At 34.6% G+C, this 15,281-nt stretch overlaps 1 protein-coding gene across 1 annotated transcript; it reads right to left on the bottom strand.

Moving 5' to 3' along the window:
- Positions 1 to 2,970: 2,970 nt before the first annotated feature.
- Positions 2,971 to 14,706, bottom strand: LOC107780665 (uncharacterized). The gene is made up of 12 exons (XM_016601228.2): positions 14,195 to 14,706; positions 9,795 to 9,913; positions 9,561 to 9,667; positions 9,343 to 9,430; positions 7,947 to 8,946; positions 7,692 to 7,746; positions 7,506 to 7,587; positions 7,286 to 7,366; positions 4,337 to 4,441; positions 4,204 to 4,253; positions 3,447 to 3,576; positions 2,971 to 3,256 (listed from the first exon to the last, which is right to left on the bottom strand). Exons 1-12 carry the CDS (start codon positions 14,355 to 14,357, stop codon positions 3,179 to 3,181), a joined length of 2,058 nt encoding a protein of 685 aa, XP_016456714.1. The 5' UTR covers positions 14,358 to 14,706; the 3' UTR covers positions 2,971 to 3,178.
- Between the last annotated feature and the right edge of the window lie 575 nt (positions 14,707 to 15,281).

The following is a 15,281-nucleotide window of genomic DNA, read 5'->3' as shown; positions in this document are numbered from 1 at the left end:
AAAAGTCACTCAACTTTACCTTTATAACTTAAAAGTCATTCTAGTTCAAAAATTATAAAAAATCCAATAAAAATTATGACATGGCATTACATTTAATTAAAAAATCTAACAATAATGTCATATAAGCTTAAATAGACTATATCTACGTTAAACTCATTTCTTCCTAAGCCCGATTTCAATCATTTTTTGAATATTAGTTTTAATTTATTTTATATTAAAAAACGACCGACTTCAATCCCACATAACATATAAATGTACCACTAACAGACATGAACAACAAGCTAATAAGAACCTATTTTCACATTTATATGTTCTTATTAGCTTGTGAAAATAGGTTCTTATTAGCTTGTTGTTCTTGTCTGTTAGTGGTACATTTATATGTTATGTGAGATTGAAGTCGGTCGATTTTTTCAAAATATTTTATTTTTTAATTTTTTTTACAAGACCGACCGACTTCGGTCGGGTTTTTTTTTGGCACAAAAAGTGGGAAACTATTTTAGAATCCCGCAAAATTTATTTTTTAAGAAACCGACCGAAATCGGTCGGTTTTTCATATAAAATAAATTAAAACTAATATTCAAAAAAACGACTGAAATCGGGCTGAGGAAGAAATGGGTCTAACTTAGATATGGTCTATTTAAGCTTATGTGGCATTATTGTTAGATTTTTTAATTAAATGTAATGCCATGTCATATTTTTTATTGGATATTTTATAGGTTTTGAACTAGAATGACTTTTAAGTTAAAAAGGTAAAGTTGAGTGACTTTTAAGTGATGAAAAATAGATAAGTGACTTTTGTGAAATAAATGATAAGTTGGATGACCTTCAGTGAAATTAATCCAACTTATTTACTTGATTTTAGATAATACTTCCATATTACGTGGCATTTGATTGAAAATAATGTTCAACAATTAGTTTGCATTTTGTCTTTAGTTTTTGCCACTTTTATTTGTTTATGTCATTTTTCAGAAAAAAAAATATTTATACTTTCAAACTCAATTTATAAGTTTTTGCAAAAATTCAACACTCGAGTTTAGTCCCGAATACAGAAGGAAGGCGGTTTTGTCAATGCTTGAATAAATTGATCAAAAGTAATTCACTTGTCCAAAGCTGCAAAAACAACGAGCACAAACAAGAGTTAACAAAAATTGAAAAACAATATTTGCAAATTATATTTTATATTTTTGAAAACATTTTCGTAGAACATTTTTTATTTTGTAATGTAAACACCGTTCTCTTTTCTTTTCTTTTTCTTTTTTTTAAAATTTTCTTGGAATAACTTATCCATAAAACCTAATCAAAACACACGACTTATCCCCAAAAAATATTTCCAAAAATAAACCAAAGCTAAAGTCATTGCGATATTGTCAATATGGAGTCATTTCGAATATTGCATCAAATCATGTTTGATCAAGTTTCTATAAAAGAAAAAAATAGTAATTTGGTACACACACAAAAAAATACTTTTGATATTACTACTACGTATATGATACCAGAAGTACTTTTGATATAGATTATTGCAAATTGCAACAAAATTTAAAGGATTATATAGACATAGTCAGCCGAATTTACTATTTAATTTTTTTAGTCTGCATACATCAATTATAAATATATTATACATAAATTATATATATATTGTATGTCAGTCGATTATTCTTTATTTTAAACAATTAGGTAAGCGGTTATTTAGGTTATTATATCCAAAAGGAGGATTACGTAATTGAAATTTGAAAGCAAAATTTGTAAGAAAAAGAAAAGGAAAAAAAGCCTAGTGCACAGTGAACAGTAATTGTTAGTTGAAAGAGAGGGTGGTGGGGTCAACATCATAGCTGTAGGCATGTCATATTCCCAGTCCTAAGATTGAGACAAAGGATTAGTGTGGTCCCCCCTCACAATAAATTCCCTTTTTTAGGAAAATAAAATAAAATAAAATTTGATTTTGTAAAAAAGGGTTTTTTTTTTTTTTTTTTTTGAGAGGGGGTATTGTCCCTTTCATTATCCCCACATATCCTGACTTTTCTCTTTCTTTTATCTGCCCTATGAATTTAATATCTTCCCTTTTGCTTTCTTCAATTAATGACAACCCTCAAAGTCAATAAACCTTCTAATCATCTTTAAACAAAATCATTTAGCTTCTTTAATCTTTATGTTCCAAAACAAATACAAACCTTGACTTATTAGATTCTATAAAAGTAGTTAAAGTTGCACTCTAACTTGTAATTATGTGACACAAGTAGTAATCATGGTGTAAAAAAGGGTAAAAGATGCATCCACCACTTCAAGATTTTATTTAAATGATCAATTTGAACTTGCAAAGAAATTTCATTTAAACACTTTAACTTTACAAATTTCTCCACCACTAGAGTTCTCTGCATTTTCTACTTAGTATAAAATTTCTCTACGGCTAGAGTTCTCTGCATTTGCTAATAACATAGTATAAATCTTTAACAAGCCTAAAAGACTTATAACATATATCAGACCTAAAAGTAAACGCACTGAAATGACAACATTCGCTTTGGTTTCTTATATTTTGTTGTTAATGTTTCCTTTCATCCATTTTCTGGCTTTGGCTATGTGATTGTTGTTACTATCTTACTGGCCTTGTTTGTTGATAATGCATGTTTCTACTATTTCTTTTCATTTTTCTTGAGCCGAGAATCTAGCGGAAACATCTCTATCTTCCCCGGATAGGGGTAATGTTTCCGTACACGCTATCGTCCCTAGACCTCACTCATGGGATTCTACTGACATGACAAAAACTTGACCCTAACAAATTAGTATTGCCTTGTATATACGTGCCCAATACTTCGCTACCTCTGTCTCAAATTAAATTATTTGTCAAGCTAGCCAACAAACAAGGTAAAAGTACCTATTGACATAATTGATGAAATCGAAATACAAATCTCCAAAGCATTGGCTTATTAGCCAACAGGAAAGTGCACAGGTTGTAACAATGTAAGTAGCCTAATGTTTCACCAACAAAATAGGGTCATTCCATTAAAAAGGAAAGATCTTTGACTTTTTGTCATTAACCAGAAATGACCTGATATATACCTTCTATACAGAAAGTTGAAAACTGCAACTTAAATTAAAAAAAAGTGTTGTTTTGATTAACATGAGAGTCATTAGGAAAAGAAGGCGTTTTCTACTTTACAAACAAACTTAAAAATTGCAGTCCTTACATCACAATACACTTGTCTTTTGATGACTTTGGCTCCGGCCTGGCTGACGAAGATGTAGGTTTGCTCCTTGGTACCTGTATAAAAGTAGTTTACTCTATTAGATTATTATGAAGCTGGTTGTATACATTTTTCACATATCACTTCATTTCGTGACCTAATCCACTAGTCGAAAGTACTTCAAGACAGGAGTTATCGAATATATGCAAACTCAAAACAGGAAAACCTGCTCAGAAGAATGAATATCAGAAAATTTCAAGCGCCTACCTGAGGACCAGTAATCAATCTCGACGCACCATTTACAGCTTGTTGTTGGGGGTTTTGATTTCTCTGTGGTGCCTGTTGCTGTTGCTCAAATTCCTGTTGCTGAAGAGCTATTGCCAATTGTAAATCAGAACTGCCAGGCCAACAATCAGCAAAAGTTAGTGCTAGCACCAAGTAGAGATATATTCAATACTATCAAATTAAGGTTGCAAAATTGAGCATATCAACTTTAAAAAGTTAAATAAAGTTCCCGTGTTACAATTAAAACCTTTTTTTTTTTTGGAAAAGGTAAAGTAAATTTTATTAAAAGAGTACCTATCACGCTATCCTTACACCAAAAATATTAAAAGAGTTCTGCAAACATCTGTTTTTGCAACAGAAATGTGATGACTTTGACCTTCAAAGCATCTCTTATTCCTCTCTAACTAAATTAATGTTTCACTACATTGTAACTGAAACGCGCCAGCAACTTCTCCATACACAACATATTTGTTGACATAGAATAGAATGGCTTTGATGCTAGAACAGGAAGACAAAACAACCTTGCCCAAATATCTCCATCTAGCTTTAACTACCAATGAAGGCAAAAGTTGAATATCAACAGACGGACTGGTCGAAACCGATGTTTGTCAATTAAAAGACAATGGGAGAGCTAATGAAAGAGAATAGATCCTGATGCAGTATATGATCTGATAATGTTCCAGTCTCGTGCATATATGCAAAAAGAAGATGATTAAATATTAAAGTATTAGATAATTACTTGAAAGTTGGATGTCCTTGTCCTGAATTGTCCATGTTTGCCAGATAGTCCTGGGAGTAACAGCTGAAGTCAGTTTCAAAAACGTCATTGGTACAAATCCATAACATTCTATTACAAGCAGAGAACTACATACTGCAGTACTGGCCATAGCACTCCGTTGATCCCATGTGGTGTTGGAATTATCTTCGACCTTGAACTCCTTGAAGTTTCCAGTCACATATATCGTGTCTCCATTAACCTGGAGAATATTGAGAACTCAAGAGTTAAAAGGCAATGCAAGCAAGTAATAACACACTAACTTCTGCAAACAAGACCAAAAAAAATTTAATAGAGCTGCATTATACTGTTTGTCCCTTCTAAGAGGCAACAAGACATGCAAAAGTCAAGAATAGCAATCACATCGGTAACAGTATAGTACACCAAATTTGATGCAATTTCACACTAAAAAACATAGCAAACAACACATGCTTAGGAAAAAGGGAGAAGATTTTTTTTTTGCAGATTTATGTCAATTGTCTAGCTATATCGCAATAGTTAAAAGCCTAGCTGTTCCTTACCTGGCTAACCAACTTTGCTTCATATCGCAGTTCGAGTGTCATAAGATAATATTCCATTTGTTCCAAGTAAGGAGACCAACTTTCCCTTCTGCCTTGCTTCAGAATGTCTAATTTCCTAATAGAAAAAACTTACTCTTCCAATGCTTTTTCAATATATTATTCTCAAATGGGTTAATGGGACTCACTTTCATGCAAAAAGTTCAAATGTTGGCCTCATTTTTGGACCTACATCTATTTTAGATACAAAGGCAGTTTATGTTCACCAAATAACCGTGTTCAATCTAATGTACCTAAAACCGGAAGGAAAGAGTACTAAACTTTGGAACAGCCTAAGATAGAAAAGCAGAAAACTCCGATAGCAAGAGACTTGTTGTAGAACATGTTGCGGTTGTTATTATCATATTACCAGTTTACCTTATAATAAGTTATTATATTACCAAATTTTGCTGTTCTAACTTAATAACTTAGATCATTTCTTGTGATTTTCCTTGCACACTACTGGAAAAGGTTACTCCCCAAATCCTTACCGACTGACCTACTTCTAACCTGCATGAATATTAGGGGGCAAATGAAGTTCATTATCTCTAAATGGAATCATGTCCAAAGTTGAAGTCCTGAAGATAACATATAACTTCTGATTAATTTGAAATTTCTAGTATACAGAAGTGGTCCCCGTTTTCAGTATTATGATATCTAGAAAGCATTAATAATGGTCGACGAGTTTATCTCTCGAGAAGGTAGAAACATTATTGGTACAATTGCAAAAATTTATCAAAGTAAAGGCAGGGAAATTTTGAAGTAACACCTGATTAGTATCATTCCTCTCATATGATCTACAATTCCATTCTACAATGCTGTGCATAGCACAAAGCGGCTCTCAACCTTCAGTTGATCATATAGGATTTACAGAAAGAGAAGTTCTCTTGGTTGAGGGAAAAAACCCTGCTAAGTTTCAAAAGTATACATGGACTAGCTGATATTCGGTTTCTAAAGGCCATTGAATCTGTGGCAGAATTGTGTGACTACTATGATCAGGTGCTACTTAGAGCTCAGAATTAAGCTTTCTGCAGCCACAAGTGGAACTTACAAATCGACAGGTTACAATGAGTTTCTAGTGTACTACACATGATACTGCTTCTCTGCCCCTGAAAATAGAGGCTAACCTTTGTTATGACTTTGGATGATTTTGTAGGTAGTAAGAAATTAATGTTAAGATTTGTCTCCAACTTTGTATGATTTGGTAAATAGGAATTAAATAGGCTAGGTACAGCATTAATTAAATTGCAACGATATAAATTCCAATGATACTCGAACAAACCAAGCCTTCAATATATCTTCTTTCCTCTTTTATGTCTTCACAACCTTGAATCTTGGATTTTGGATATAGCGTAAAACAATCAGAAACCTATAACTTACTCTGTGCTAGTGTGTCAGATACATTGCCCGGCCTCACCTTAATGAATCCTATACATTGCCCCACTAAACTATCAATAGCATCATTAAGCTCCTCTACCAAAAATATCTAATTATTCTCGATTCAGATAATTAAACTCAAGGAGAAATTATGTCTTTCAGTCCCTTGTTTTTTCGTCTTTTTTTTCTTTTTTGGATAAGGGACAAGTTGGCCTCCACATTTACTAATAACAGAGATAAAATTGTGGTTGGGGTTAGAGAAAGTATAATATGTGCTCTTTCCTGTGCATATTCAAATAGCCTCTCCATCCGGTTTCTCCATATTATCCCTCATTTACAGTCACATACTGCACCATCAACTTATAAAAACTTCCATCCCCTTGACACGAAAGGAAGGGAGAATATTGATATTTACCATTATTAGAAACACTTACAACTTTAGTTCAACAATATATCCACACATAGGGAAGCAAAGACTACTGAGCAACTTGCTAGGGAAGTTGCATGTACATGCAACATCAGAGTAACAGGAATTTTGAGAAGCAAGATGCAGCAGCTTCTCTTCTGACAACATCAATCATATAGACCAGCTAGCTTGATATTAGTTTGAAGAGTAATGTACTGCAAGTAGGATAGTTTGAGAGATAGAATTATGTATTAAGTGTAGCTAGCCGAGGATGACTTAGCTTGTTTTGTAATTGTTGCTCTTGGTGATTAATGAAATACTCTAATTACCCAAAAAAAAAAAAAAAAACATCCACACATAAACCAAGCCTTTGTTTCATTCCATTCAAAGTGAGAGCGACAGGACTCTTAAATAGGTGATTGGATTTAAGCATATGAAACCAAGCATTTGTTCAATGCCATTAACGGAGTAAATAAGGACTCTTGAAACAGGTGGTTGGATTTAAGCATATGAAACAGAATACTTTCTACTCTAAAAAGTAGTTAACCACAAGCAGAATGTAGTGGAAACTACCTGTTGCAAATGTAAGCTAAAACAGAGATTCAACATACCTTTCTAGTATGAAATTCCCAGGTTAAAAATGTAAACTCAGTTTTACCCAATTAGTCAAATCCAAGGTAAATATATGAAAAGACACACTTCTTACCTCATTGAGTTTCTCCCATACTAAATCAGACTGATTTATATATCCCTGGTCAGTGGCCAAAATATATAGTTCGCCTTCAAACTGCACATAAGCTGACATCAGTGTTCTATTCCCAGAAAACTTGAGAAGTGGAGATATAATCATATCCACACAGGAAATTATTATACCCCAGTACAAATAATATAAAAATGATAATAGTAACAGAGCAAGCACATCAGACCTTAAACATGGTGTTGAAATGATTATTCCTGAAGAAAACACAAAGTTCCCGCTCTTTCAAACCCTCTTGCAAGGAAAATAATCTGCGCAAAAGAGAAAGAAAAGAGTATTCGCTTACTACTAGCAAAACATAAGTATTACAGTTCTGAACAGGAGAATGAACTTGTAACAGGGAATGATAGCATACCCAAAGATTGTTAATTGGCTTGCACTGTTCTTCAGAAAGTTCCTCACCAGTTCCCCTAATGTGAATTAAGAAGAGCAAACATAGTGTTCTACTTAAACTGTCAAGGTAATAAAATTACATGAAAGAAAGGAAAATACAATTAGATCAAGGAGAAATTCATCTTTTCCTTTTTCTTTGATAAGTATCAAGGAAGACATTCATCCTACACAAGAGCACCTGAGTTGTCTGATTCATTCATATTAAAGAATTTCTCACCTTCTCTCTGTGTGATTTCATCCTTCACAATTGTCTCAGGCACATCTGTACTGCCTCCATTCACTTGTTCAGCAAGAACCACCTCACCTTCATACATAGGCTCTCGACTTTGGTAACTAGTGGTTGCTGACTCCAATATGCAATCCTCTCCTTCATAAATGGGCTCATCATCATCGATGGAAGAATTAAAGGTTTCAGGTTCATCTGTGTCATGTCGTCTGCCACCCGATGAATCTGAGACTGCAGATGGTATTGAGGAACTAGATGAATCAAACGCATCACAACCAACTTGATGATTAGGTTCAGCTGCATTCGCATTTCCAGCAATAGTGTGTGTTCCCTGAATGCCATTCATACCTCCAAAAAGATGCTCATGATTTTCACAAGCAGATGAAGAAACTTGTCCTGACTCAAGAGGTACACTCTCATTTTCAGCCAGCAGTTTTGCATTTCCAAGTTCTTGGGAAGGGGTTTCCTGATCAATTTTCAGGGATGAATTAATCGCTGCTCCGGAGACTATTTGGGAACTATTTGGATCTCTATCGTTAGATACTAATACTTCTGTGGGTATCAATGCTTCATGCTGCAAAACTGGTTGTGTCGTCTCAATATCATTTCCTTCTGAAGTCTTGGTAGGAACCATCGGCTCTGGACACTTTAGATTTGCTATCTCACCTAAGGAATTCAGTCCATCAGTTTCTACTAATGAAGTTTCAGATAATTGAAGGGCTCTCAACAGCTCTGCTTCTTCTTCAATATCTCCTTTTCTGGCTGTATGGTTATCGGTAATAGAAACAGGAGAATCTTCAAATGATCTCCCTCTCGAAAGGCATGGAGAAGGTACCCCTAGTGCTGCAGTTGTAGCAGCAGCAAAATCAACATCATCATCTTCAGAATTTTTCTTATTCCCAGTGTCCATATTTTGGGTTTCAAGGGCAACAAGCTCCCCCATCAAAGTATTATACGACTTTGATCCAATTGCATTTGCAGTATCATGATCCTGGAACAAATTGATAACTCAAAAAACAATTCACTTTAAACAAAAGTTGCAATAAGGTCTTCAATCTTACATTTTAGGGCAAAATGGTCAAAATAATGCACAGCTTCATCATTAAAACTTCTACTGGAAAAAAAACTTATCCTTGATGCAACCTCAGACTTCATTACCATATGTTATACACATCTGAGTAATAAATTTTAGAAGGTTTTCGAAGGCCAAAATGAGTTGTCCACCATTCGACCAAACTATAGGACATCAAGAAGTCATTTAATTCGTGGATAAAATAGAGATAAATTATAAATATAAAACGAATATTGATTTAGCAATTAGAATCTGCGACAAGAATGTCCTCGGACATTCGCGAGTGAACTCAAAGAAAGTAGCCAAAACTGATACCTGTGGATCAACTATCCAACCGTGATAAAGTGGAATATCCAAAAGATCAAATATTGCACATTCACGAGTGAACTCAAAGTCATCAATTCTGCCAAACAAGACATGTATTTCATCAGAACCACAACTGGAAACATGCATATTATTGCATCGTAAAGATATACGGACCCATATGTTAATTAAATGAATAAAAGCAATCAAAAAGAGGAAAGATTGTCTACCTCCTGAATTTTATATTTACATCAATACCAGTGGCAAGTCTAGGAAGCAAATCAATTGCATCAGCAATATTCTGTTGCTGATTTTCTACATACCCTTCATCTTTGTCCTGGACAGCAATCAAAAATACTAACAATTACCTCAAATCCAGTAAAGAGAGAACACATGTGTATGGGTATATAAAATAGCACGAATGAAAGGAACAAAAAACCTATCCATAAAGGCAATATAATTACATTGACATTACTGTTTGAATCTATCAGCCGCTCAGCAACAAGAGAAAGCAATTTCTCCTGTGAAACCTCAGGAATATCAGGACTCAAGTTCAAGTTGTTCTTCAACAATAGCACGTTACCTATCGAACAGATAACAAAGATTCATATCAAATACACAAATTGATCCTTAAAAAATAAATCAAAGCATTAACATAGATTTTAAAGCAAACTGGTTAATGACACCATAACCATCTTCATGAGCAAGAAATGACTACATACACAATAGAAATGCATCCCATTGATCACGAAAATGTATCCTTTTTTCTATATTTTTACCCGCAGATGAAAGTAGCTGAAATGAGGATGTTGAGATGGATGTGTGGGCATACTAGGTTAGATAGAATTAGGAATGAAGTTATTCAGGACAAGGTGAGAGTGGCCCCCGTGGAGGATAAGATGCGAGAGGCGAGGTTAAGATAGTTCGGGCATGTTTAAAGGAGAAGCACATATGCCCCAGTCAGGAGGTGTGAGAGGTTGATCTTGGGGAATAAGAGGAAGAGTAGAGGTAGGCCAAAGAAGTCTTGGGGAGAGGTGATCGGGCGGGACATGGCGCAGCTTAAGCTAATCGAGGACATGACTCTTGATAGGAGGGTGTGGAGGTTGAGAATTAGGATAGAAGGTTAATAGGTAGTCGAGCGTTTCCCTTTGTCTTCCTTAGTTCAATAGTATTAGTGTTAATATGGTATCATTTTTATCCTTAGTTTGCTATTACTACATATCTTATATTGTTATTACTTGTTATCAGAACTTCTTTCATCTTTTCTTTTGCTATCTTGGTTTTGTTTTCTAAATATCTTGTATTGTTATTACTTGCTATCAGTGCTTCTTCCATCTTTTATTTAGCTGGGGGTCTATCAGAAACAGTCTCTCTGCCCTTCCAGGATAGGAGTAAGGTTGCGTACATCCTACCCTCCCCAAAACCCCACTTGTGGGAATACACTGGGTTGTTATTGTTATTGTTATTATAAATGATTTTTCTGACAGCAAGGAACAACGTCAACCCCTAGCTTATTTCCTCTTTAAAATAAGCGAACTCAAGTTGTTTTATCACCTTGAACATGATGAGATGTATTAAACGTCAAGAGAATTACTAATGAATATGTCAGAATAATTAGAAATCCCCAGAAGTAGAAAGCTTTTCTTATTTCATGCAACTTAACACTCATATATTTCTTTAAATTAAAAAAAAAACTCCTATATAAGGAGCTCTCCTGAATGTGTTAACTACCAATTATGGCAATTGGCAAGTATTTTTTCCTGTCTTTTCTTCATTCAGAAATTACCACAGACCTTGGTAGAGACATAAGCACCTTCTGCGTACCTATGTATGGCCTTGTCTGGCCAGAATTTTCCTTCCTTTTTCATAATTTCACTCTCTTGCTTCTTTTAGATGACCATTCTGGCAACAAGATTTTTATTTCTAGTGACTGCTTCGATGGCGCCACATATATATCTACTCCAGATGCCACACCTCTAGGCACTTTTTTTTTTTGATGGACCTCTAGCCACTTTTTTTTTTGGAGAAAGGTAACATCTCTGAGCACTTCTTTTGAGTGACCAATTCCATGGGGCTACCTTTTTCCAGCCTCTTTTTTCTCTTCCCATTTTTGTAACTTTTTCAACAACTTTCAACCTTTCTTCAGGCAAATTATTATTTTATTTTTTTTAAGAAAGCTATTCAGGCAATTTCTTAACTACTCTTTAGCTGCCAATTCAAGCTACTCCAAATTTTTGAAAGTTTGTCACTGTACCTTTTTCGGTGATTGAGAATAGATTCTTTTCCATGTAAATTGCAAACCATAGTTCTTCTTGCATCATACAATTACCAGCTATTCTTTGGAGAAAACAACACCACCTTCATTTTGGATGATTGTTCAATATTCGGCAACACAATCAATGTGTATCTACTTAAGCGATTCCAGTAACTTCTTTCCATTTCTAGTTTGCAAAATAAGCATACTCGATGTGTTTCAATACCTTTACTTTGCTGAGGCGGGTTGAAAGACAAAAAAATCAGTAACAAATTGCTACACTATAATATTCTTAATAATTGCCGCACCCAAGGGTGCGGCCTAGTAGTCAATAAAGTGGGTTGAGAACCATGAGGTGTCAGGTTGAGATCCCTGAGATCCCAACAAAGGTAAAATACTAGGTGATTTCTTCCTTGTGCTGGTGGGAGGTAGCAGGTACCGCGTGGAATTAGTCGAGGTGCATGCTGGCCCGTACACCACATTTATAAAAAAAATCTTAATAATTGACATAACACTTCATTGACCACTAGGCCACACCCCTAGATGCTTCTCTCGCTTTTTTCTTTCACATGGTACCAGACCTCTTTGCATAAATGCAAGGGAAAGCTATATACCGTATATGTCCACTCTTCCTCGCACTAGACGGGAGACACCCTTGTACGGTATAAGCTTTTTTAATGATGTCATAGACTTGACGAGTTTGCTAGACTTAAAAAGATTAAGCCAACAGGGGCACTCTTAAGCCGCTACTCGGTCAAAGTTTCCTTCCTTATAATTTATACTCTTTCCTCTTTCTGATGGCTATTCTTGTATTCCAACAGCATCACATCTCCTTTTGGTGATCATTCGGACAAAATTCGAGTATCAATCAACAACATAGCAAGTGATCAGGTACTTGGATACTTATGTGAGATGTACCACTAATCAGAAACCTGGGGAGTGCAAGAAATAATTTTCACGGTTCTTTACAAACAATCCTTCTGAAGCCCGGTATAGATTCCCTCCTCCCCAATCTTTGATACAGTAGCTCAGTCAAACAAGCACAAATGATAGCTCAGAAGCAGTAGGAGAACTTGGAGAAGGCTCATGAAAGAGTAAAATTTTATGCACACTCAGAAAAATTGAAAGGGTGTTTGTAACGAGAGATTGGGTAATCTGAAATCGCAACCCTAGTTACTGAAAGTTATTTTACCTTATAAAAAAAACTTAAAAGGTTTGTGACTCGCTAAATTTTGACTTTATATGGTAAAAAGGAATGCTGGGTCTGCTGCCTATACTTCAATTGCCTCTAACAGCTAAGATATATCCAGTGTTCCATGTGTCACGGTTAATTTAGAATGTAGCAGCCCAAGTTACACCTTCAATTGACCCACCAACACTTGCTGAGGATGGACAATGCTTGACTGAACCTGTGACTAACTTTTACAAAAGCATGGTAGAGGGGCAAAATTCGACTTTAACAGAGATTCTAGCACAATGCGCAAATCTCTTGCTATAAGAAGCTAATTGGGCACCTAAGGTTATACGGCCCATTCCCCAAGCTTCAATTGTATGCATTAAGTTCTTTGAAGGGGGTAAATGTAACGTGCAAGGGTTGTACCTTGAGGTTTAGGTGAGGATGGTAACTGTTGGATCACTGATTTTCATATTTACGTTTATGAATATTTACAGCTTAGTCCCTCCGTCAGCAGTTGCTAATAACCTATCACATGCAACCGATTCCCTAAGATCATATCTCTACAGATTGCTATAACCATAGATCAGTTAGTGCGAACGAAACAAGTTTCTGCCTTTTTCTACTTTATTTCCTTTTCTTTCTGAATTCTCTTTATTTCTATTTCCCTTTGCATCTTTTTGGTCTCTCGTACAAGCCAGAGCAGAAAAAAACTACAATTCAGATTCGATACCACAAAATAAAACAAAATGAACAATTCATTAAGCATCACAATAAGATGCAGACTTCTATCCTAAAAGGCCATTACAGGTTTAGGCTAAAGTATAGTCAACTCTCATAGTAAATACTCCCTTTGTTTCAATTTATGTGATGTTCTTTCTTTTTAGTCTGTACTAAACTTTCTACAGTTAGAAATTATTTAACTTTGAACTTCCTATTTTACCCTTAATGAGATATTTACAGTCGCACAAATTTCTACAACTTACTTTAGAAGTTTCAAGAAGTCTTTTTTTTCCCCTTAAAACTTTGTTCCCGATCAAATGACATCAGATAAAATGGGATGAAGGGAGTAATAGTTCAAGAAAACTATACTGCCTTTTTACGATGACGACAACAACAACAACAGCTACGCGTCAATTCCAAATTAGTAAGGATCTGCTATATACGACCTCTATATCTTTTCTCTCTACATGGTTCTCTAAAACTAAAGATTCTTTACTATTATAAAAATCTCTAACCAACCTAAAAAGACTACTGGCAAATTTCATATAAAATACTCCATTTCATATATAAATTAAGTAAAAACATGATCTTTATCAAAACAAATAACCAAAATAACAGAACTAAGATAGTAACAAACATTTTCCATAATATGTCTCAATCTCAAAGTATACATACAACTCAATAAAACCCTAAGGAAGAGAAGGGGGGCTTACAGATAGCAAGGAGTGGACATGGGCCATTGTCGTTTTGGAGAATAATTGGTGTGGTTCGGCCCAAGAATTGAATAACCTTAGTCTTGTGCGCCATTTCTTTGGGTTCTGCCTCCTCCTCTCGCTTCCCCTCTTCCGATTGAGAAGCGGGTATTGCAGAATCCATCTTTTTTATTCAAATTCGATTACTTTGAATACCCAATTACACAATTCAATCTGAATCTACTTTTCTTCAACTTATAAATATGGGCAGAAAAAATATAATTTGCTTAAAGGATATGTTGTGAAATTTTCAAAGGGAATCAGAAGTGGTGTAAATGGGAATGACGGAATCAAAGGGGAAATCGAAAGAAGAACTGATCTCCTAGTAGTACTATATTACATTTTCATTTTCCATTTCGCGGGTCGGTGCAGAAAATTAGTTAAAGTTAAAGGGCTCATTGACAATTAAAAATTCACATAGGCATAATCGGAGACGAGGAGAAAATGATAAAAATATCTTCTATGTTTGGGGTAGGTTTAAAATGGTCCCTTAAATATACTTTATACAGTCTTTGGTCCTTTAATTTTACCGTAAATTTTTTATTTTTTTCACATGTTTAACAAACTTTGGTTATTAGATTAAAAGAAAACTGTAATAGAAAAAAATTTAAGTCGACAAATCTCATAAACTACAGTAGCAAAAACTAGATATAGATTAAAAATAGCAGAAATTAGACCTCAAAAAGCTGTACAAAATTCAAAATATGCCAAAAATAATAAAAACTATGTAAATCGTATCTCCTAATATGAGTTCATGTTAACTCCTATTTTTCATAGTTCCCATTAAATAAAATAACCAGAGTTTCTTTAACGTTTGATAGAGATTAAATGTACGCACTTTAACAAACTTAAATAACTAAAATTGTTTAGAATATAATAAAAAGAGCACTTTTGAACTAACCTCAAAATATAAGTGAGAATTATTATCATTTTCTCCGCATGATCACATAAGAAAACACTTTTATTTTAAATATTAACTAATTTGTTCTCTCATATCCAAGGGGACATTAAAGTCATGTCAGTGGCAAAATGAAAATGTGAAGTTAAA

Source organism: Nicotiana tabacum, chromosome 23, assembly GCF_000715075.1.
Source record: "Nicotiana tabacum cultivar K326 chromosome 23, ASM71507v2, whole genome shotgun sequence".
Classification (NCBI taxonomy): domain Eukaryota; kingdom Viridiplantae; phylum Streptophyta; class Magnoliopsida; order Solanales; family Solanaceae; genus Nicotiana; species Nicotiana tabacum.
The sequence above is the reverse complement of the archived record's forward strand: the minus strand, read 5'-3'. Positions and strand labels throughout refer to the sequence as shown.